Here is a 25,608-nt window from a genome sequence, read left to right as displayed (position 1 = left end):
TTGTGATCCGATATGGTCTAGGGCAACACAAGATCTGAAAATTGCGCTAAGTGGAAGTGCTCGCCTTGATTATATACACCAATGAAGTGCACACTCTTTGCCCATTTAAAAGGCTGATTTTCTCACGGCAATATAGAAAATGGCAGTACCCCTTTCACTCCGTTTGCCGCCAGCGGTTGGCTGCATTCTGGCATGACACTCCATAGATTGCCTGTACTAACTTTAGTGGAAGTGCTCGCCTTGATTATATACACCAATGGAGTGCCTCTCCCTGCCCATTTAAAGGGCTAATTTTCTCGCGGCAATATAGAAAATGGCAGGAACGTGTTCACTCCATTTGCCCCCAGCAGTTGGCTGCATTCTGGCATGACACTCCATAGATTGCCTGTATAGACTTTAGTGGAAGTGCTCGCCTTGATTATATACACCAATGGAGTGCACTCTCCCTGCCCATTTAAAGGGCTAATTTTCTCACGGCAACATAGAAAATGGCAGGAGCGCGTTCACTCCGTTTGCCGCCAGCGGTTGGCTGCATTCTGGCATGACACTCCATAGATTGCCTGTACCAACTTTAGTGAAAGTGCTCGCCTTGATATGCCCATTTAAAGGGCTATTTTTCTCACGGCAATATAGAAAATGGCAGGAGCGTGTTCACTGCGTTTGCCGCCAGCGGATGGCTTTCTGGCATGATGCTCCATTGGTTGCCTGTACCAACTTTACGAGAACAACAAGCAATGAAGTAACCACTAATTTGAAACGCCGTTGTGTCCGCACATCGAAGCGGCGCTGTTGGGCTGCCGGTCGGACGTACCTATTCATGCGCGCGAAGCTACCGTGACTACTCTGGCATAGCAGTCTTACTACTTGAAAGGGCAGGCAGTGAAATGAGTGGTCAGGTCCAACGGAACAAAAAGCGGTCACAGGACTGAACACCGCCCCATGAAGCTTGTGTAGCAGCGGTGGCTCTGCAATGGCGGTGACAATTGTGGACGTGGCAGGTTTTGCTGCGGTCAATGATTCGCCCGCCATGTGCTCAGTTTCTTCCGTAGTAACGAAAAATTGATAGTGGCGAGATGAGGGGAAGCTCTAGTTAATCAAGGTTAGACATTGTTTCGTCCGATTTCTGTGCCGAACCGTTCCTTAACTAGGTCTGGCCTATATGGCAGTGCGGCACGGCTGCGCCAGCTCACGAAGCGATGGCGTGTCGCGTGAGTAGTGACGTGTGATGAGGCGAGTGGCGACGGCCGGCGCAGCTGTGGCGAGTCACGTGGTACGACGTCAAACCGTTTGTAAGGTCAAATCGCATCATTCGCAACCTACAAAGTTACAGCTCGGAGCAAGACCTTCGCTGTCATTAGCATTAAGGCCCCGTCCTCCTGAACATCTAGCATCGGCATTGGTGTTTGGTGAAAAATCACGGGTGCATGCCTGTGGTGGTTGGCAGGAGACTGGTCGTCGGGCTGTGTGACGTCACGAGACCACGTGACATGACTAAGCTGTCAGGCACTGCTAACTCTGGTTTCGTTTTTGAGATAGCAGGGTGTGCAGGGAATCCAGCCTTTCAGAGTCCCGAGGATCCCCCCAGGCCATGCTGGTATGTTTGGAGTACAGCATGTTCGATATGGTGGCCTACGACTGTACACTAATGATAAAGTGTGGGTAATGAGTACTGAGAGATTAGCAATTAAACAAGTAGCAAAGTGCATGTACGAACAAGGGCTCTTGAGTCAAGAGCCGGCCAACGGAAGCCAGTGAAGCTGTCGGTCGCATCACACCATCAAGGATGGAGCTGAAGTGCCCCAATTTCTTTTGCAGGCTGTCTTTTTTTTTTCTTTAGCCCTTGACACCTCTGCATTATTTGGCTTGAAGACTAATAGCTTTGTAATGATCGTAGCTTCTTTTGAGAGATGTTATATTCGTAACTATGTTACTTATGCATAAATATGGTATTTTTTAAGATCAAGAAAGCAAACTTTGATCCTTCAGGTGTATTTAATTTAGCTGAAAATGGATTACCAAGATACTTTGTTGGGCGAGTTGGTACTTATTCATTATTAATATAAACAGCGCGAACACGAAAACAAGGGACAAGAAACAAGAAAGCCACAGTACATGCGCTGTACTGTGTGACGTCACGAGACCACATGACATGACTAAGCTGTCAGGCACTGCTAACTCTGGTTTCGTTTTTGAGATAGCAGGGTGTGCAGGGAATCCAGCCTTTCAGAGTCCCGAGGATCCCCCCAGGCATACGACTGTACACTAATGATAATATGTGGCTTTCTTGTTTCTTGTCCCTTGTTTTCGTGTTCGCGCTGTTTATATTAATAGCTGAAAATGGAGTTTTGAAAATATTTTCAAAATTAGAAAATTGGTTGTCAATGCCATTGGCTGTCATTGTGAACTGCTAACCAACCACTGAATGGTCTGCACATGCTGCTCAATTATTTTTATTTAAAAAAAAAGGGAGAGAAAAAAAAGCCCTTCCCTGACAATACAAAACAGAGCTCTTTAATACTACCAGTTGCAAAACTTTCCATAGGGCCCATGTATCAAAAATGGTGGCTTTGATAGGTCAAAATTCGGGTGTAAACGAATAGTGGCACCGCCCGCAGCCATTAAAAGAAACTTAAGTTGTAAACTTTCAGACAGTTGATAAATGTGCAACCACATGGAAAATAAAGTTAGTTAAGACTAGCAGCATCAAAATTTCTTAGAGACAACAGCCGTAGAAAGCTTCTATTACCATTTAAAGATGGCGTGACAATTCATAGACACCTGAAAAATGCATGCAAAAACTAGTCACTTTTTGGAGTGGAGTTTCCCAACTGGTATGATCCAACAGTTCTGAGTACAGAAGCCACAGAAACAACTCCTTTCTCTCAACTTTATTTGAACAACCTACTCCACACGCACAGCTAACTGGATCTGTATGTTGTTAAAGTGCCGGTTCTTTTTTTAATGCCTACCCTTTCAACTACGCAACAGCTAGCAGCACTATACAATTCTCACCAAGTCAGAGACTACAGACATCATCGTTGCATTAAATGGACTGATAACAGGACGGCGTTGCTGGCACCAAAGAACACCGAACTCGTGAGCAAAGGCACTGTATCTGTCACACTATGCATTCGAAGAATAATTCTGCAATGGTATACTTATATTCAATGTTCTAGTTTTCAATGCAGTGAATTGCTAACATTATACACTATCATGATATCCTTCACTTTCATGATTAACTGTTTAAGTTTGAACAGCACATACGAATGATAGATCCCTCATAAGTGCAAGTGCATGACTACTGCCAAAACTTGCAAGGCAGATTTCAGAAAGCAGCCAGTCACCAATACAACCTGAAAGCTTTTCTTGAAAGAAAGAGCAGAAAGAACACTAAAACCTGACACTTGCACACACCACTTGTTGCTGTTTCTAACACATTCTATAAATTAGGCTAAAAATATATAGCTTTTTGCATCCAATAAGAAGATTTCTGCTAGCATTTGAAACAATATTAATCTTTCATGAGAATTTTTGTGCGAGCAAAATAAACTGTTGGCTAAAGAAGGCTGCACACATACATAAACAAGTTTAAAATGCCCTTTACATGTACTATGTACAGTCTTTGTCAAAAGTGTAGAGCCCAGGGGGTCTGCTTCTAAACCATGTAGTGGCGCTAATTTAGCGTTAGTGGAGTTCTTTCCTATTGGACAGGGTAGGAGAAAGAACCGTCTCACCATAAAGGGATTCGGAGTACTGCAAATGCATTACAAGCCGCACGAAGTGGCTCAGAAGCAGACCCCCTGGGCTCTATACTTTTGGCAAAGACTGTACATACGTGAATAAAAATGTGCAAAACTTCATGCCCATTTCCTAAGCCTGAGTGTGCAAACCACCTTGTTTAACTTGACACTGCACACACAGTCTATTCTTTCGGCACTATTTAAAAAGTCAATAGATACAGAATGGTTCTCTGGATTTCGGGTTCGTACACTGCGCTTATGCGGCATTTCAACATGGACAATATGTCATACACTGGTCTGTGGCCCCACTGAGGTATTTCCAAACAGCATTCTTTTCATAGAGTGACCTTCTGTCTTTAGCTTTGAACACTTGTCTAAAAAACGAAGTTTTTGTTTAAAAAACTAAGTTTATATATGCAGGTAACCTTGCATTAAATTAGCTACTTCTGTTCAACAGTAAAGATTATTCAAACTGCCTCAGTTTGCTTACACACAAATGAATGACTACGTGCGCAAGTATTGTTGCCATAAAACACATTCATAAAATCTCTCAATACACCACTTTCACATGAGCCACTGCAGCCAGTTTTTTAACGTGTCTCTCTACGAGCTGTTAGAAAGCAATACTCATGGCTATGAAAAGAAACACCACTTCAATTCACTAACCACGCGGCAATGCACAAAAGCAAGCAAGAAGCTCAACTAGCAGCTATGCTCTGAACATTAGGTTTCCGATGTGTGTACTTCAAGGCTTCTGGGTATTAAAACAGAATCTACGAGGCATACCTACAAAACATGACAGCAGATAAAGGTTGCACTTTGTCGAACAGATGATAATGGAAGGGCTGTTTACTAGGTTGATGCAGGTGACCTACCTCAAAAAAAGAAAAATGGTTAAACAATTCTAAGATAACGTGCACTGCATTTTTAAAATGCATGTCGTACTCTGCCTAAAAAAAAAAAAGCAGAATGACACGTGAAATTTCTGTGCCTCTAGAGTACACATCTACAATGCAGCCAGTTGAGATAGTTCCGCACACAGTCTGAACCATCAGCTCAGCACTGTCCTGCAAATTCTTTCAACAATGAATAATTGTATTCACCTCTTTAAACTGACTTAACTGTGCCAATAACAAAAACAAGCATTTGAAATCTGCTACCTAGCTTCCTCTGCTGTTCTCACTGTCCATGAAACAAGCTGTGAGAGTGCACAAAGGCTCAGGTTAAAGGACTAGGGGAAATTGAATGACTCTCAGACGGCAGTCAATTGTTTGCGCTTGCTTGCTTGCTGCTGCTGCTTCTGTAACTGGAAAATAACAATGTTTTGGCAAGCATGGCACGCGAGAAACAGTCTCGTATCCTTCAGCTGCCCTGCGTGGCACCCATCTGAGGCTGTCGGTGGGTTAGCCGTTCACCAAGCTTGCGCCAGCTGCTGCCCTTGACCGGCAGCGAATTGCACCGCGACCAGCAAGGGTCAGTATCACATGACACAAAAGCGCACTCCAACCCCAGCTTCCAAGTGCTGCCTCAACAGCTGGAACTGGTGCAAATTAGAGTGGCCATCATTTCTTCAGGGTCCTAAGAAGAGGCAGTTGCCCAGGAAAGAACTAGGTAGACTCAGGCAGCACGCCATCGTGTCCAAAATCGAGATGCCAGTGCCTTTTGCATGGCTTGCGAGCTGATGTCAAAGGTCATGAAGCTGATGCCGACTGCGATGGGTCCCTTAATCCAGTTCATGCTGAGCCCCTTGTAAAGGCCCCCAATGAGCCCTTCATTCTTGTAGACCATGACGAGTGTTCCCAGGATGGTCGTGTAGTTCTGGCCCGTGAGCGGCGCCGTTTGCATGCGCCGTCTCACAATGTCCAGTGGATAAGAGCTCGACTGACCAAACAGTCCGCCCACCGCACCAAACACCAAGCGCTCAATCGGGTGTAGCTCGGTCGACCCAGTCTGTTCTGTTGGGAGAAGGAGAAAGCGTGCGAATCAATGCTACGCCTCACTGTTTACTCTATGATTGAGTGAGCTATAATACCTGGATAAAGGTCCAACATCATGCAAGAAAATGTGAAAGCCTAGACCTTTACGCAAAATAGCTGCCATCTATCGGACCTTAGACGAACTGCCAACGAGATGCCATGTTGAAGGTTTGAGTGAGTCAGCTGCGCTGCTGTGGATTCTGCAGTCACACTAGCTGCGCCTGCTTTGTGCTGTGGTTTTCACGCTATTTTCTCGCATTTAGAGCAAAAAATGACGGAAGAACGGACGAAGGACTTGTCCAGGCTCCATACCTTCCCATTTTACTTCGTAAAGCGGTATAGCACTGCCAAACGTCTCACGAACAGCAACATCAGCGTAGCTTACAAATGACAAAGTCCTCGTTGCCGCTCCTGAATTTTACTCCGCTACTCCAGCACATTCCTTGAATGAGGGCACTTCCTTATTTTTCAATGTAGAGTGATTAAAATTAGTACACTGACCTGAAATAGCATCAAACAGTTAGATATAAAGTTTCACAATGATATCTCTAGTATTTTTGTTTTATCATTGTTTATATGCTGTTCACATGTTGCCTGCTCATGGAAAGCCTAGCACAATAACAAAATGGGCTACCAGTCTGTAAATGGTTTCAGTTATTACCAAGAACTGTGCTCTAAATCAAGACACTCTCAATTTCCTTTTAAATTTCTTTGCTCATTTTAAAAGAGATCATATGCACCTTCTCCTAATCATTAGAATATATCATGGCCTAATTGGTAGATAGTAAAGAAAAAAATGACAGCCTAGGCGATAAATTTGGGACTGTCTTGATAGAGGGCATATGTCTACAATTGCAACTGAACAAACCTCATTCATATCCGTGCATCCATTGCTGCGCTATGCTTTCCACGAACAAGGTGATAAGCTCAAAACAAACTTTTGAGAAAACAAGCCAAAAAGTTCTGAACTAGCACATAAATTGCCTATGTTTTACATTACACTGTCTATATATTTATTTGCAACACTTACAATTTTTGTTTTTGGTGAAATGTTTCAGTACAACACAGAACGGTGTTGTGTAGATGCTGAAAATCTAAGGTTTCTAAAATCAACTTTTTTTCAGATTTTCGCAATCTGATACCCACTTTCCCCCTTAACATACTGCTCAAGCATGCTTTCACGAAAGAGCTTAATATTGCTTCCGGCTGTAAAACATGTCTGCGATGTGGTTACGCTACGTCAGCCGCAAGATACTCTCTAATCCAGCACGGGCCAAGCCCAATATGCTGTCGCGTGGCATGCGGCCTCGATCGTTGGCATTCCATAGTCTGTTGTGCGACTATGCATACATGATTGGGCTTGATGCATGAGCAGCGTGAGGAGCATCTTTTTATAGGCTCGGTTCCTGATAAAAACTCTGCTGCAATGGATCTGAAAGCGTCCACAAAACAGCACGCACACTGCTGTTCCCATGCTCTATCTGAAATTTTAGCTGCTGATATATCTCGTTAGCGTGTAAATAACCATGCAGCAGATACCCTATCGTGTATGTTATTGACAATAACTGCCAACAACACGAATTTGCCGGCAAAACGCAACAGGCTAACGATGCGATTTCGCATGTGCTGATCCAAATCTGTAGCTCCTGTTGCCACCGCATCGTGGTCCCATTTCGTGAAAATTGATGCATTAGCAGACACTGCGGCCTGCGTTGTCACATCGCAGAGCTCTGCATTATACCCAGACGCAATGTCAAGCTCCTTCATGGATGCATATTCGACCAAATACTGCGAAATGCACTGTTTTTGGAGCACAGCCACTCTCCTCTTTGATGCTGCATTTTTCTTTTTCTTCCCGTAGTATTTGACACAGTTGAAGTATTCCAACCTCCTTTTCATTGTCCATGTTGTGGATGTCTTTAGGAGTAAAACAAGTATCAACCACTGGAGCTTACTATGTACTACTAAAGCTCATTTTTACTTTTGAGTGGCTGCAAAAGGGGGGAGGGGGGGGGGGGGGGGTTGGTCGCTGTTTTGCATCTCTGGCTCTTCGAATGAAAAAAAGCGATGACACTGCATCGTCATGCAATATTCGACATCCGCTAACAACATTCTTCACGAAATCCTTTTCTAAAGAGTTAACGAACCCAAACGGACTGTCTATAATGTTGTATGGTGGCTCTCTTTTTATGGCTGCATTGAAGGGCCACAACTTGTTTTATCTGGATACCTGTTTTTTTTTTCTCGATAGCTTGTATACATGAAGCAGTGAGATTTGGGAAAATCAAGAGCAAATCTTGATCCCGGATCTTTTACATGAAAAGGCTATGCAAAATCTGTCTAAAGACAAACATAACACACTGTCGGCAATATATTTCGGCTGCCTTGGCACAGAGCATGAATTTCCAATCTTTCAAAACAGGCTGAATTGGATGCCTTTTTTGCAATTTAGGTACGCTGCTGATCGAAAGTATGCCTGCAGCATAAGAACCACGCGATAGCAGATTAACACAAGGCCGCAAGAAAAAAAAGATGCTCAATAAATATAACTGGCTGCTTCTTTCTTTCAACACCCTTATTTCAGTTTTGTGTACAGCTAGGGACACTTCAGTATGTCGGCAGTATCGGCAAAAACGAGCATTAACCTAGTCGGCCACGCAACCTCCTTCTATGCCGCTTGTTCAACGACCCTCAAACATGGCGGAAACACATGCAACGGTCGACAGTTGGCAGCACTTTTGCATAAGGTCTATACTACGGCCACGACGACAAAGGCACATCAGTTAGCCGAGTGTAACAGCAGACTCATCTTGCTTTCGATTACTGCTGGTGCCGAAAACACCAATATCGCAACTTCTCTTGCCCTCCAGCATGCAAGCTGGCTTCACACAAGCATTTTTATAGTGGCCGTTAAAGACCACCTCTGATACACCGTGCCTCACAAAGCAATGATGGTCATTACACGCCAAATGCACCGCAGTTTGCGGTCAGCCTTCGAACCGTCAAAATGCATAAGTAATTTCCCTTAATATCTTAAGGAAAACAGTTCCAAGTCACATGACAGCCCTTTGAAAATTTCAGAGGAGTGCAAAAAATTTACAAAAATTAAGTATTTAATTTTTTTATCCCCCTAAGATTTTCTTTTTTTATAAATGATGCAAATGCAGAGTGCATTTGTACTGCAAAACAAGAAATTCAAAATAAGAATTCTTTTGCTTTGCTTCAGTTCATTATTTCAGCGTAAAAAGCACCGTTCCATCAAATACAACCAGAGGAAAAAAGCGGCTTTTGCCCCTCACGGGACCCCCTGCATCCAATAGAGTCGACTGATTCTCTTAAGTAAATACCCTTGGACCTGCTAAAGGAACCATGCAGGGCGTGGCCGACGAAAGGATGTTCACCACACTATAATCAAATTAACCGCTGCATAAGGAGCGTTGGTCGATGCCATTGGCTGAAGGGCTTCCTCCGAGTGACACCTGCAGCTTTTTTCTTTCTTGCCGACTACACCTATTTTTATCAAAAATTCTGTGTGGCATTCATTAGAAGTCAAACTAGAATAAAACATGCTACAAAAAAAAAAAAAAACTGACAAATTTACAAAATGGTATTATGCCGTGCTTCTTTCCACAGATTTTATATTGAGGTGTCCCTAGAAAAATATAAAATGTGGCCTGCTTGATAACTATTTTTATTGTAATTTCACTCACTTTTTCATTTTTTTGCTATGTTTATTACCTCGGGACATAAAAGGGTACATTATAATGGATGAAGGGTATAATCAAATAAATGAAAAAAAAAAAAAAAAAAAAGTTTAGCTGATGTAATGAAGCCACATGGTGCTCAGTTTGTTCTAAGATCAGTAGGCCGCTTCCAGCTAGCATGCGCCGCGCTCGCGCCTTTTCACACTAGCACCTCGCGCAGGCGCGGAGTTCTCGGTGTTTTTGGATTCAGGGTATTCGCGATCGTCGTCGTCCCGTGTATCGCCTGCCGAGAGCCCCTTGCTAAAGACTTTTTCTTCGGTACCTCGAAACACGTCGATCCAGTATCCCGCATTTCTCGAAGGCACAATCGATGCATTGGGGCTGCTGGGTCAAGCGTCCGTGATTCAGCTGTAGGGCCTAGCCAGCATAGTTGGCGAGGCCCATGCAACGTGCCGAGTGATCTTCTCGCCATCACTACATCAAGCGGGGTGCGACTGACCTCCTTCCAGCCGCATGTGCATCGCGGTCACCATATGATCGCGAGGATCGCGGGGTCAGCATGGTGAAACCGAAACCATCCAAACAGTCAGCCGACGTCACCACTAGATAGCACTTCCTCTGGCTGGAAACCTAATGCTGATAGCGCTGATTAATAACAAGGCCAGAACCATGGTGGCCGGAACTGTGAATTTAAGCTTAAATTTGTTCGTGTCCGCATATAATACAAGGCAGCAATTGACAATAAAATCGGAAGAAAAAAAAAAAAAAACTCATACTATACGCGGGTTTTTGCAGAAATATATAATAGTTGTCCTAACTGGACAAAAAACTGCCATTACATCTGTGAGCCCAGTGAATTGCATCTGCTCCGGCTGAGAGGTGGGTAAGAATAGAATAAAGCTAGCAGACGGCAGTGCTGGAGGACATCAGCTTCAGAGGTGACCGTGTTCACTCTTCCAAATGCCTCCTCGAGTAACATGATGCTCCTCTTGCATACCGCTATACACATGTACAGACAGCTCGCGAGTGAAAGCACCAATGGCGGCTGCACACAAGGCTCGGGGGCATGAATCATGAATGTCTGACTGTGGGTTTTCTCATAAATCTAACGACTGTGAGGGAAAAAAAAAAAAAAAAAAAAGCTCAGAAAAATGCAAAATAAACTGAGTTATCAATCTGGCTACGCTTGATATCTGCAATAGGAACATCTATATATGAAATTCGTGGCCAAAAATGTGGCAAAACAATACTCTAACTCTGGCATATTTTTTTTTTCCTGAAGTGTATTCTGATGTAACAGTTTAAACTATAAAGCTATCTTTCCAACAGGACACAGCCCCGTGGCAATTGCTTCGAGTTGTTTCTTTTCTTTCTTTTTTTTTTTTACCTTTACAGCTGTTCAGCGCCACTGTCTTCACTAGTGACATGCGTTCCCAGGTTGGTTGCTGGGCATGCCTCTTCATTTGGGCTCCCCAGCTTTTCGAGCACTTTGGTTAGCCAGGCTCCCAGTGGTGCAAAAACATTCGAAGCTGCTGTGTTTTAGTCAATCCAAACTTCTGTTTTGGTTTGCCATCTAATCCGCTGTTGCAACGGCCCATAATTTGCATTTTCTATCTATATTTCTTTTTAGTTTTCAGGTGTACTCTCGATGGCAGGTGAAAAACAGGCATCCTAACTTGGGGATACACTCCACGTTCAGCTTCTTGTCCGCTATATGGCTGCGTCTTGAAATCAACGTTCATAGGCACTTTCGGTGGCGAGTGCACCCCCCCCCCCATCTCGCAAAAAAAAACAAATTAATTTTAATTTTTATGCTGCGCAGATGACAACCAAACTTGGTGAGAAGTTTCTCTAATATATGCACAATCCGAAACAATCAAAATTTAAAAAAATTTTTTTTTTGGTCAAAATTGTGATTTTAGTCCCATAAGGGGGGAGACCCAGGTTTTTAACCACGAAAAATCGCCAAAAAAATCGCTTTTAGGAAATATCATTTAGAATCTAGAGGTTCAGAAGAACCAATTTCTGGAATATTATGGTCCTCTGAATAGTATTTCTTGCATTACTAGATTTTGAATACAGTACTGCAACAATTTCCGATCATAAAAAGAGCTCAAGGTTGATCGAATTCAACCTCATGCCCTGCGGCAATGGCAAAGCGGAGAGCGGCCATTTGTTATCATCTGAAAGTTACGCTCTTCTATTTCCTGCTTCTCACGGAAAACGGTTTTCAGTCTGGCAACAGTGGAGCTAAACCATTGTGAAAAAATGCTAAAATTACAGTGTCTAGAATATACCGTCTAGAGTGCCAAATGAGGACGCCAAGGTACCACCGAGAGCAATGACTGCCAGCAGCTGCAGCTGACTGTGCGGAACATTTTTAGAGCTGCTTTAGGAGTGTGGGCGTCTGCCAGAAAGTCGGCTGAGGCGCTCTCAATCGAATTGTGAGAGATTCTATCGGCATGCGTGCGTCTTCCTTCTGTGCGCTGCCTTTAGCCAATCTGCAAGTTGTGCAGCATCGACCGGGGCCATGAACAAGGACACATTTTCACTGCTTGAAAGGGATCCACTCAGGCACATTGATATTAAACATCTCAGTTCCTTGCAAGGCCATTTTACCTGGACATTCTTGCAATGCAGCATTTGGATGAGTAATCACCCTCGCAGTTGAATGCATGTTACATAAGACACGCGCCAGAGAAATGACGGGGATCAATGAAATTACGCACTCATGCACAAGGCAATACCAGCTGCACAAGCCATGTCGTCTGCTAAGAGAAAGCGTCTACTAAACGAGATTGTCTGCTGAGGGCTGAGGCTGATATGGCCGTTCTTTGATAGTGAGAAATCATGAAGTTCTATATTTCAGCCACAGAAAAAAAATAGAAAAACGAAATATAAAACTTTTTTGCCAAATGTGTGTTTGATTTAGAATGATGATAATGATGCTTCAGCACATCTACTGTATGCAGCACTTTCATTTGGCAACTGGTGGCAGTCATTGCAAACGGTGCCACCCCTTTCTATGGGTAACTACTGTCGCACGGCACACTAGCCAGTATATTCTAGGCACTGCACTAAAATCTGGCACGCCATTGATGTTTTTGCAGCACATGGCGCAAATCCTGCCTACCGATTGGACTCCAGGAAGCATCGTCAGAGTTGCGCCGGAGTACCCGGGTTCGATACTGACCACCGGCGGCTGCATTTCGATGAAGGCGAAACGAAGTGGCGTCCGTGTGCTGTGCGATGTAAGTGCACGCTAAAGATTCCCAGGAGGTCGAAATTACTCCATAGCCTTCATAGCAAGTAGAAATATACTGTATATTTGTGTTCAGAATACAAAAACACATTATGTGGCAACAAAAAAATTATTATTTTTTTATGCCTTTTTTTTTTTTTGCACTCTTCAGATATTCGAAGACATTTTTTTCCTATATTCTTATGCGATTTGTATTTGGAAATTAATACTCGCACATGCCTAATAAATAACACATATGCATTGTGCTTCTGTATAGCACAGCAAAATATTTCCCTGCACAATATTCATGACCGCTATAAAATTGATAAGCAGCTCTTAGCATGTATAGCTCTTTAAGGGGAGACCCTGCGGTTTAAACTAATTTTAGCAATTTTTATTGTACATCAATGAAAACAGTGTACATAATGTGTTTTTGTGTGCTGAACACAAATATGCAATTTATTTTTTATTTACTTTGCGTTACATTTGAAATATTCATTAATTTATGACTAATCATTGTGCCCAAGAAGGTTTGAAATATTCATTAATTTATGACCAATCATTGTGCCCAAGTTTTTAATAACTTCCTTATCAAAAAGTGTTAAAATTTGGTGTCCACATGTTCTACAAGAAAATTAAAAAAATAGAAAACACTGTTCATTTTCTTTATTTCAGAATTAACATGGTATTTGAAAGCACAATTATTCTAGAATTGCAGAGAAGTGTATACACTACTAAGAAATCCAGTATAAATTTTAATGCAGAATTCTGTATCCTGGATTTTTATAAAGACTGCATGAAACTGGGAGGAGCTGTCCTACTGCTGCTGAATACCGTTAATTTGGCTTAAAAGGGGCATAAAAAATGTCCAAATTAACCGAAAGCTCGAATTACTGAATGGGCCTCGAAAAAGACTGCCTAAAATCATTTGCATCACAGCACTTTTATCTGATGAACACTTTCACGATGGTTGTGCGGATTTGAGATGAAACAGGAGAGAGAACGATGTTTTTTTCCCGGTTCCATTAAGTACATAACTTTGCACGTATGTCAGGAAGGCCCTTTTGATAAAACGGCCCGCCGCATTTTAATGATGCTTCATTGCACAGTCCACTGTGACGAAGTGCACAGTGCGATGAAACTATGGTGAATCCGAAAATTCTGAATCAAATAAGCATATTCCATTCGTATTCGAAGTATTGAATATTTGCATGCCACTATTATTTAGAAAATGCTTGCAGCTAAAACACTTGACCTTTTGTCAATTTTTTTGATAAAGCCTACTTTCGCACCCATCTGAGAGAATCCGAAAGGCTGTCACATAACCGGAAATTTTTTTATTCCAAATGCACTGAGGGATATTACTTCCCACAAATATTATGGAATGAACTGGAGAAAGCTGAGCCCAAATTCTGGTGTGCTCAGCATGGAATGACCCTATTAGGAAATGCAATAATGACAGCACGTTATATCATGAGTGTGACACCCTATTCCTTTCTCAAATGGCTGCATATTGCGAGTGTACAAACACAGCCATTAAGCACACAGTTAGAGCGTAAATGCTAACACAGACAGCACAAAGGTCTGTACCTGCTCTTAGCCTCTTCAGCGTCTCGTACGTGAAAAAGCTGGCACCAGCATAGGGGATGACTCCAAGCATGGTGGGTGCAAACCCTCGATACAAGTGCCTGGGGCCTTCCTTTCTCCAGATCTCCCGAAATACTTCAATTATGTTCCTATACCTGTTCATAAAGTGAAGGAAAAGAAAGCTCAGAAAGGAATGGAACATAAGCTGCAGCAAGGAGTGCTACTGCATCAAACAGTACAAGTCAATGCATTTTAAAGAACTCTAGGTGGCTTTAATTCATCCAAAGCCCTCCGCCATGGCACTCCACATAGCTTAGGTGTTGCTTTGGAATGCAAAACATCACAATTAGTCTTTTTTTTTTTCAGCCTTGCTACACCGACAAATACTGCACACAAAAGAAAACGTAGAATGAGCTTGCTATACGCCTTTTTGAAGTGAAAGCTTCACTAGGCTAGGTAAAGCCAAGGTCACCATCGCCACTAGTATGATCTTCAAATGACCTGCAAGTGCGACCTTGACCTAATTATGTGTGGGTGTCCACGCTTCCGTGGTGTCAACCCAAAAGTATACTAACCTTTCTTTCCCCAAAATCTAACTTAAACAGAGAGGCAGCCTTGTAATGTCTGCACACACGTTAAAGGCCCCCAGTGGCCACCGAAATTACTCCGTAGCCCTCCACTACAGGAACTCTTTCGCTCCACTTTCATTCCCACCTTCCTCCCTTCGTTCAGCTGCCCATGAGAAGTATGACAGATATTGCACCTTTCCTTTCTTATAAACCAATTTACAATTTGCAAGAAAAAAATATGAAAACATGACTTTGGCCTGGCTAGTGTAGGTGTCCGCCATTACATGGTGTCCACCCAAAAGTATGAGGCACCTTCCATTTTTCAGAACCTAACAAAACCTAAGAAAAATTGTGAAAAAAAAAAAAAAAAAACTCGGTGTTACAGAGATACAGAGGCTATCGCTGCAACACTCACAGCTTTCGCTCTATCACTAGGATCAAGCCGTGCATAACCCCCCCCCACCCCCATTTTTCCTTCCAGTAGGTCCAGAGCCACCACAGTATAAGCCATAATATACCAACAAAGAGCGAACAGCTTACGGCAGGAGTGCTTACATAGCCCGTCCATGTTTCAATGGCACTCTTCAGGCTGGAACACACACACTCGGGCTGAAATTTGGTAAATTTTCATACCTCCAGCGCCTCGCTTGTAGCATGACTGTTGCATTTCTGGATACCATCACCAACAAGGTGCCACAATACTGAAGTGTATTGTCAGGAAGGAGTGCCACTGCTGGCACACTACAATAATCACCTATCTGGTTGGGAAACTGCCATCCTTGCACGTGCAACGTCCAAGGGGTAGGTCAGGGCTGACGCCGTGCAACCAGCCAGCGAGCCAGCAAGGAACGTCCTGAAGTAGTGCTCCTTCCTGCAGCAGGCCAGGCCAGATGCTTGAAATATTTTTGCCACATTAATTGAACCCAAAGCAGAGCTTATTTCAACCCTTGCCACAACACGTTTAACATGTAATTTACATTTTCTTCTGCAAGCACACATTCCAAATCATTAATGAGCCCCGCCGGGGTGGCGCAGTGGTTACGGCGTTCGACTATTGTTCCCAAGGACGCGGGATCGAATCCCGGCCTCGGCGGTCGCTTTTCGATGGAAGCAAAAAGCAAGGCGCTCGTGTGCTATGCGATGTCAGTGCACCTTAAAGAATCCCAGGTGGTCGAAATTTCCGGAGTCCTCTACTACGGCGTCTCTCATAGCCCGAGTCGCTTTGGGACGTTAAACCTCACAAACCAACCAAATCAACCAAACCAACCAAATCAAATCATTAATGACATTTCCTGGCATGAGTGGGTAGCTACAGAGCAAAATTTTACAATCCTTCCTTCATTACTTTCAAGTGGAGCTAAACGTTCAGTCTCAGTCGATAACTTGAACCTGAGTGGACCAAAAGTTTCTTCAAATCATGCAATGTTTTTGTTGAAGGTACTGCAAAGCATGCTATGTAAGAGAAGCTTTATGCTACACTCTGGTAAAGGAGTGAAAGCGAGCGGTGATTTTGCACTGGCCTCGGCACATCAGCGGTACCACTCAGCCACCAAAATAAAAGCATCCCTTCTCCGTGACCGACATGCAGAAAATAAGAAGAATCCAAAGAAAAAGAGCAGGGCAACGAGTATCAAGATGGATGCCCAACTTGCGACGACAGTGACAGGGACAATGTGCAGCTTACACTGGGCAGCGAGAACAGAGTAAGCAATAAGTGGCAAGGGTTGGCAGCATGTGTACAGTGCTAGCCAAAGCTCTTTGATACTACCAGTTGCGAAACTTCCCATAGGGCCCACGTAACAAAAAAACGACGGTTTTGATCGGTCAAAATTCAGGTGTATACGAATAGTGGCGGCGCCAGTGACCATTAAAGGAAACTGCGGCTAAGTTGCAAACTTTCAGGTTGTTGATAAATACACAATCATCTGGAAAATAAAATTAGCTGAAGAGTTGCACTAATGAAAATTCTTAAAGATAACAGCTATAGAGTTAATTAAGATGGTAAAGAAGAAAGAAAAAGTGATTTCCAAAAGGCAACGACGGCAATAGCTGAAAGCTTCTATTGACTGCTTCTAGATGGCGTGACAATTCATAGGCACCCGAAAAATGCATGCAAAAACTAGTCACTTTTTGAAGCGGTTTCCCAATCGGTATGATCCAAAAGCTCCGGTGTTAGCAACATCACCACAACAATGCAATCAGATGCAGTAGTTACTTGCACACTCCCACTCCCTGCTGGACCAAAAACTCTTTGGAGACATAAAGAAGTCTTAAGTGCATTAAGGTGAAAGCCGTTTGCAACTCTTTGCATGCCTATTTGAAATTCTTAAGTAATCAGTCATATGGTGTATTCTAATTAGTTGATAATTACTAATTAGACATTAGTTGGGTATTTGTCAAGTTGTTTAAGCATTCTTGTGAAGAACCACACTGCTCCGACGTCTTCCATTTGTTGTGACATCATCCATGATTCCTCATTTTTAACAAATTCTGGCCCAAATTATATGTGCCTCGGCATTCGTAAGTATTAATTACGTTTAATTAGATACTTTCTAACCTAATACTAATCCGGCATTTCTCCACTCATTCTGTAATTTTTCACACAGCTTCGATGACTTCCAGCTGATGTGACATCATAACCCTTTTTTTTTTTGCTTTTTGATGCAAATTATACACTTTTCAGAGATGTTAAGCATTAATTAGTCTTAATTACACATTCCTAATCTAATTCCACACAAACAGCACTTTTAACCCTATTTTGATGTTTTTTGTGCTATTCTGATTTCCGCACTGTTTGCACGTGTCCCTGGCTATATCGATGTCCGCGCTATTTTTACACAAATTTAACATTTTTGGCTCTAATTACTCTACAGTCATCACAGTCATTATTAGTTCCAGCGCTAGAAAGAATGGACAGGTTTTGGGACCGCACACTTTCTGCACACACCCACAAGCCTAGAAAGGCTTTCTCTTTTAAAAGCAAGAGGCTGCACTATCGTGCTCTTCCACCTCAGCCAGGCTAGCTGTACTGCTTGTGAGAAGTAAATGTTATATGAGCGCATGCACCTGAATTACCAGACATACTCTCACCGAAAGGCATTAGTTGCAACTGGAAGCTTGAATAACTAAGTTGTATACAATGCAATAAACTACAAACAATTGGCAGAACTACAGATAACGAGCCCTCTTTTCATTAAGCAATGTTGTTCATTACAAACCGCATTAGCACAAGGAATATTAGCAGTCCCTGAGGCAGGTATAGTGCAGCCTTGCTCCTAACTACCAGTAAATAAACTCGTACATTTCTTAGTTGTCCACGGGGCGGTGGCTCTTTCTTGCAGCCATAATTTCAATGTCCTCTTACACACCCACCTTCTTTCGTTTGTGTCTACTTTGAGGATGATTTTCCAGTGCTCGTGGGCAGCGTACTGACAGGAAGCAAAGGGCACGACCCTCGCCATGGTGGCAGTGTTGCCCCTCCACCAACTGAGCAAGCCATGCTCCTTGTAAGATGTCACCAGGAACTTAACTGCCTTGGAGAATGAGAACTGCTCATTGTGTACTGAAATTAAACCCCAAAAAATGGTCACCCCCTACAATGACTGCCAGAATAAGAATGACTACTTTAGTCTGCTTCCAAGGCCAAATAGAACAATAGCCATAAAAAGCAATATACAGAACAAGCAGATATTCCAGTAAACATCCTTGTGTTTGTTTTGCAAAGGGTGCGCAACACCTGCAGTATGGAATCGAAATTATGGACAGACTACTAAAAGCATTAGCCTAACTGCATTACAGACCAAATTACAACATATACATATGCTGGCATATTAGACTCACAACCTAAAGTATCTAAGAACACCTAGAGCTTAAAAATAATGAAAGGCATATTAAAATAATCAATGAAATAACAACCCAATATGAGCAGACATGTTGCTACTTTCCGGAGGTCAATATAAAGAATGTAACCATTATAACATGAGAAAAGCTTGCAGTTCAGAGATCCCTTACAACATGACTCATCTAACCGTCGTTTTCTCCATGTTCCCCTCAGTGATGAGGAATTTTCCATGACTGCCCTCGAAATTAACAATGTTATATGTAACAGCAGGGACCAGGGTCCACTAGTTATTTTTATGCCCAGACAGATTATTGTACTACATAAGTACACGCATTCAATAGCAATTCCAGCCACAACGCGCAAAGCACTCTTAAGGCCATGGCAAAAAGCATAACTAGAAATAAATGCCAGAAATGCTAAGAGAAAAATAAACGCCTTTTTGCTGCACTGTAATGTGCAAACATTGACAGCCTAACTACTCAAAGGTAGCACAGAAATATAAGTTGACCTTTCCTCACAAGACCACAACTTTGCCAGTTCACAGGTTCCTAAAAATATCAGATAAAATCATACCAGCAATCATTTAAGCTGCTGAAAAAGGCGTCACATATGCATCAACATATCAAGGAACAAGGCAAAAAGAATATAGAGAGACCTAAGTTGGTCTTGATATGTCGACGTCGATTGGATGTTCATATCCCCTAGAGACAAGAAGCAAAATGAATGAAGAATCTGCCCAGTCACGTTTTAAACAATCATCACACATGAAACGCTGGAATGACATTTAACAGCTAGCCAACATGTAAAGAAAAAATGTCTTACTTTGAAAGTTAATCTTTGTACGGTCAAGGGGTGCAATAGTAGTTTTTGCAAGCGACCCAGCTATTGCTCCGGCAATGAATGAAGTGACAACCTTATCTCGATTTGTTATCTGGAACCAAAAAGAAAGAGAGGTCGTAGATGTTTCTGATACTTAGCAAATACTACATCAGGTCACAACAGGCTCATTTACATCACAGCGATGACTGCCTGCTAATTAGCAAATGGCATATATATTATGCAAATTATTTTTTAAAATATATATTAGCAGTAGTAATGGGATTTATCATTACACAGAAGTTGTTTAATGGCAGCACACCATGCATACAGCTAGCTAAGCACTTGTAAAGTGAAAAGATTACATTACTTTGCAATACAAAGCTAATCGCACTGATACTCCACGGTTACATTTGAGGCTGGCACAATTTTTGCATGCGTTTATCAGTTCACTGCACACAAAGAAAAAGCTGTTTTCATCCAGTGACAAAGCACGACAGTCATCAGTACAGGATTCTAGCAGATGCAATGAAGGAAGAGGTTAAAATGTCACAGACAATTTGATTAAAAGTGCCACAGTTAACAGGAAATGGTTGATGTTTCAATTAGTTGAAAAAAATCAAATTAACTAAAAGTGAGAAACAGCAAGCCCCGTTAGTAGATTTCTCTGGCTTTACCGCATTTTCTCCCTCAGCCATTGAACGAAAAGATCAGCCTAGGCAACTGTCGTCTCCAAACCTAGCCAAAATAGAAAAAACAGAAAAGTAATGAGTAATAAACTTCGGCACCAGAGGACATTCTCGCAAAGTGCATCTTTCCAGCACAGCTCAAGCAGAAGTGCTACATTTTTGAGAATGAACTGTTTATACATGAAGAATATTGTCAGCCACATTTTTCATGGCAACCAATAGTCTAACTTCAGTTTTCATAACAGACATGAAAAGCTTGTAAAATCATAGCTTATAAAACTAATACCAGCATAATGTGCAGTTCTCAGCTACTTTTCACACCATTCTGAAAGCTAGTCAGAGCACTAGTTAACATCAGATATATGAATGTACAGCTGCCTTGATTTTTAACAATATAGCAGGAGCGTCGACCAAAGTGCTGGTCAGCGCCTCACAAAGGCAATAAGCGTGCAACACTGCTCTATTTCACGCACGCGCACAAAGGTAGAGCGTCGTCTGCCGCGCTGTTCGTATCCCGAGGACACACACCCTGCCATAATATCTGTTCGCGAAAACCCTAAGGGCAGAGAGCACATGCGCACGAATAACATGTGACATTAATACGTGATTTCCTTCGTTTTGTATTAGGAGAGGTCGCGCTGAAGAAGCAAAGTAAAGATAAAAAAAAAAGAAAAGAAACAAAATATAGCAGCACGTGGAAAGCATTGCCTACAATTGGAACCTTCTGATTTGAGCAGCCCTATGTGTGGTTGAAACACGGTAAAAGAGGCACAAGCAAAGTATGTGTGCTCTACTGCAAGCCGGTTTCTTTTGTTCGTTTTTCTTCATTTTTGAGAAGAGATATTGTGGCAGGGCGTGTGTCGTGGTGATCAGAACAGCTTACTAGACGACGCCCTACATTCTTGCGCATGCGCGAACTCTCGCAGTGTTGCATGCTTATCACTGTTATAAGGCGCTGACCAGCAGCTTGGTCAACGCTCGCGCTATATTATTAAAAATTAGGGCAGCTGTACTTATAAGCAGGTTAGAAAAGTATCATAGGATTGAATCCACCCAGCAAGAATAGCATTTCTGCTGTTTGCAATTTACACAAGAGACAGCAATCAATACTGCTACAGAAGAACTGCAGCATATGTATCCTGTATACTTACATAAAGGAACTATTCATGCTTTCATAAGCTATGTAATTGATTTGTAACATTGAAGGCATATCCTGTGCGCATCATTGTGAGTTAGCACTAACTGCAGTTACAACCTCTGTCAAAGGTATAGAGCCCAAGTTATTTGTACAAGTATCCAGACCACGTTGCACAGCTCATCATGCATCGCCAGCATTCCAAATATATTAAAGTCTTGAGAAAAATCTCTATCCACTCATTTGAAAGTTGCAAGAGCCCCAAAACACAGCTTAAAACCGAACCTCTGGGCATCTTTACTTCTGACAAAGGTTGGTCCGCACAGAAGTACACAAAGAAATCAACAAGGCATATTCACTGATCGACAGAAATGTGTTCCTTGTAGATAAAAAGCATCTCCTGATTACCTAGTGGACATTACATCTGTCAACAACTGTTAGATTTTGGTAAATGTTTTATGCATGAGACATGTTTCAATGCATGCAGGAGCTCTCCACAAATTCTAGCCATTAAATTTAGCCTCACACAATGACATGGCCAAGAGTGCTTTCTGATGCATTCGACATAGCTCTTCACTCGGTGAAAAACATCTCCAATGCATGCATGTTTACTCTGTTTGACTACTATGAGCAAAACAGTGCCTCATACCTACCAGTTCGCCATATTTAACACTCAATCTAAGGTTAGTGGACACTTAATTTGCTGTTAACACAGTTGGAAAAACGATACTAGCTACATGATAAAAACATTCAGTCTGTCACAGACCTACTTGCTTCTGAAAGCACAGAGTTCTTTCCTGCGATGACACAAAAGCAGAAATACATAGAGAACTGCCACAGACTGTGTTCGAAAAGCAAGCAGCAAATCATTCAAAAGTACGTAACATACAAAGTCAATCTACCTCATACTGCGGTTCATCATCCCAGTGGCTGAATGCATCTGGAGCTGGCTCGTTGCTGTTCGAATTTTCATCGTATCCTGTGGAGCTCCGCGACGGAAGAAGTTTTATTTGCATGCCAGAATTTCATTCAGGTTCCTTCAGTTGTTACACCTGGAAAATTTGGCAAGCAAAATTACTTCTACCTGCCACAGCTGCACAAAGCTCGCTTGTCTAATATTGGCCTTTCCATCAACTGAAGAGGATGTCAAAACAACTCCTCTCTGAGTTCTTGCAAACCTACCATGCACCAAGTGCACACAATAAATGTCGCCTGGAAGCCCTTGTTGGAAATGTCTACACCTGCACAAAGACTCAATAATTGGCATAATTATTTATTTCGACCTCATGATCTGTAAAAAAGCAGCAGTGGCAAAAGAAATAGACATGCTAGAGCAGCATTGGACAATATTTGAAATTCTTCCCTTTCAGGTAATATCTGATGACCGGCATTTCAGGTGTGAACGATCAAGAGTAAATGGACAGACTGAGTGCTCATGGCTAAAGCCAAGTAGGTGCCCTGTGCATGATACGGTGGGCAGAAGGCAGCAAATCAACATGATCAGTGAATACAAATAGGCTCTGCCACAAAAGTTACAGGAATTTCAAGGTCCAAAACATATTTCTTCTTAAAACTGTCTTTCTTGTTATTAGGCTTGAAAGTTAAAAAAACAAAGACATGCATCTTGTTAATGCGAGACAAGGCACTATGTATCACCCTGATACGCAGACACAAATATTAAGCAATGCCATCACATACTGGCCCGTATTCCGAGTTTGCGTCGTTATCGAAAGTGTCACTACCTCCCCGACCTCAAGTCGTCTGACTGGTAGAAACGCCGGAACATGATGTTGCCACCTATCTGTAGTGGCAACACCGGTTCCGGCGTTTCAACCAATCAAATGACTCGAGGTCACGTGAGATAGCGACACTTTGATGACGCAAACTCGAAATATGGGCCACTGGCTCTACAGAAACTAAGCAAATACTTAGTGAACATTTCATAGCCCACCATCCAATGCACAGATGCAGAAAAAAACAGTCCACAACAGACACACACTCGCAAAAGAAAGGAGAAAGTTGAAAAAAAGCTAGGTTTTTAACTGAACAGTTCAGATGGCAACAGTAACGTCTCGCCGGACAGGACAGGACAGTGCTGCAATATGCATATATAACATTCATATTGCCTACTGTTGGCAGATGCACCATACCAAAAACAAATTCTTTGTCTGTGAGAAAAGGAAAAAAAAAAGGCAGTCATGCTCTTCGTTCCCTCCTAACGATCTACATCTTCTGCACCACTTGTCTTGCCATCTTGTTTGCCTTGCACCGGCATGTCCTTTGCACTACGTCATCTGCAATCAACCAACTCGCCCGGAAAGAACTTTTCATGTCACAGTAACTTTCAATATCCCGCCAGCATGCACCATACCGCACAACATAATCCTGGCGAGGCCAAAATTTTGAAGTCCGCACCTCGCATCTAAATCTCAGACAGCACTGAACTGCGTGCCTTTAGAAGACAGACGCATCAGACACTCAAAATTAACACTGAGACACCAGCCTCAGAACTGCTCCGATATCTGCTTTGTTCAGTCAGAGTGACATCAATTCACAGGATCTATACTATATAATATCTAAGCGTGAAAAACATAAACACAAAGGTAAAGCAGAATCAGATAAATTTGTTGTTTGGCGTGTTCTTGTAGCCCCACGGAAACGTCAGTCAAGAATACATATCTAAGTGATTAAATATTCAAGATAGTTATTCTACTGGCACGATGTAATTTCATCTACTGCCAAAAGGGAGGAAACAGCCTCTGCTGGGCCTTCTCAACTGTGCGTACCAGTTTAAAGATATTTGGCAGGCCAATACAGTTATAAAATATAGCTCATAAGTCTCACCAGAGGAGTATATAATTGATGGCTGGCATCAAAGGAGCGATAAGGAATATTCAGTTAAGCAACCAGGAATTTCCACTTCGATCAAGATATATGTCTCCTCTGCAGGCCTCTCGACGATGTCAGAGCCCAACGCCTAGCCGCAAGAAGGTCAATGCTTTGTAAAAGACCGCCGCGTAGGATATTATCGTTAGATTAACGCATGATGACCCCGCGGCGCAGTCACAAACAGAACTCACAGAGGCAGGTATGTGTACAGGTGCACAAGGTCGTGGAACAGTCGTTTTGATGGCGCAGAACTCGGTCAGGTAGCGGTCCTCTGGCGCGTAGAAGTACTCCACTGCATACATGTGTTGCACAGCTACCGTACGCGCTTGAGCCAGAGCACCGCAACTTGTATTAAACTGAAACGATGTCAACGATGTTCAGACTTGGACCGGAACTGGCACTTCTGGCTTCTGGCTGCCACCGGGAAGTGTGTAGTGTGTCCTTTTGGGATCGCCGGAAAATGCGTATCTTGACGTCACCAAACGTAGAGGTGACGTTTTTTCTAGCGGCAATTTTAAGTAGTGCGAATTCGTGGAATGCTTTCATAAAGCGCCGTCGGGTTATTATGGAATATTCGCTGTATTATAGCTGCAAAACTAAAGTAACCACCTTTTAAAACATCCACGAAACGTCACAATGCCGATAGGACATCGCACGTACGTAGAATACTGCACAAGCGCGATAAAAATTATCAGCGAAATCATCAGCGAAAGGCGTTTCCTTCGCCAGTGATAGTTGCACAAGCACATAGTTATGGCTTTGTCGTTTGTTTAAACTCGGTCATCTGCATATCGTCTTCGTTTTTAAGATTAGTTTGTGCGCAGTAACCAGTACGGAAATCCCGTCCTTGCACGTTTGTCAGATGATGATCGATCAGTTTTTAGCGTCAAATGTGGGGTGCTATCCTTTCACCCGACAAAACGACTGCTGACTGTCGCGGCAAGATGATTGCGCATGAAGCAGACCGACAATTCTGTTTTTTAATTAGCCAAATTCAGCGGGATCGAAAAAGTTCTAATGCGCATAAACTGCATATACAAGGCTCCAGTAAACAGACTCCATTGAAATAGTAAGGAATAAAAAAGCACTTCTTGGTGCAACGATTACTGCAAAAATTACGAGGACGCTTAAAGGCCCACTGTCCACCCTCCGGTCGAAAATATTTTCTTCTCCGGTGACTGTGCGACTTCGCCCCTAGAACGCAAGGCCGCAAAATGTTTTTGAAAAGAGGTACTAATAACGCAGTTACAGCCACCGCAATCACCCGATTCTATCATGCCTCTCTCCTTCCGTTCCCTCGCAAATGTTTTTCACTCTCCTGCCCATGGTCGTCTAGCCTCCGCAATACAAATTCCCCTTCCTCCTCCGCGTTTGGCGGGAGGTGGGGCGTGGCTCTCCGCGAGCGCGAAAAAAAAAAAAAA

The 25,608-nt window shown here is 42.7% G+C and overlaps 1 protein-coding gene across 4 annotated transcripts; it reads right to left on the bottom strand.

The window, feature by feature from the left end:
- Positions 1–3,403: 3,403 nt before the first annotated feature.
- Positions 3,404–24,635, bottom strand: DPCoAC (dephosphocoenzyme A carrier). Of its 4 annotated transcripts, none has more exons than XM_084607015.1 (7): positions 24,379–24,623; positions 22,201–22,350; positions 19,481–19,589; positions 18,190–18,379; positions 15,572–15,688; positions 14,252–14,403; positions 3,404–5,695 (listed from the first exon to the last, which is right to left on the bottom strand). In XM_084607015.1, the coding sequence occupies exons 2-7, from the start codon at positions 22,312–22,314 to the stop codon at positions 5,358–5,360; spliced, it is 1,020 nt and encodes a 339-aa protein (XP_084463141.1). In that variant the 5' UTR covers positions 22,315–22,350; positions 24,379–24,623; the 3' UTR covers positions 3,404–5,357. The 4 variants fall into 4 exon arrangements, with proteins under 4 accessions (XP_084463141.1, XP_084463142.1, XP_084463144.1 ...); XM_084607016.1 differs by lacking the exon at positions 24,379–24,623 and adding an exon at positions 24,143–24,317; XM_084607018.1 differs by lacking the exon at positions 24,379–24,623 and adding an exon at positions 20,152–20,212 and having other exon boundaries at positions 22,201–22,338.
- Positions 24,636–25,608: the final 973 nt, after the last annotated feature.

Source organism: Amblyomma maculatum, chromosome 6 (assembly GCF_055883805.1).
Source record: "Amblyomma maculatum isolate TAMU_Amacu chromosome 6, ASM5588380v1, whole genome shotgun sequence".
Classification (NCBI taxonomy): domain Eukaryota; kingdom Metazoa; phylum Arthropoda; class Arachnida; order Ixodida; family Ixodidae; genus Amblyomma; species Amblyomma maculatum.
This window is presented reverse-complemented; position numbering and strand designations above follow the sequence as displayed.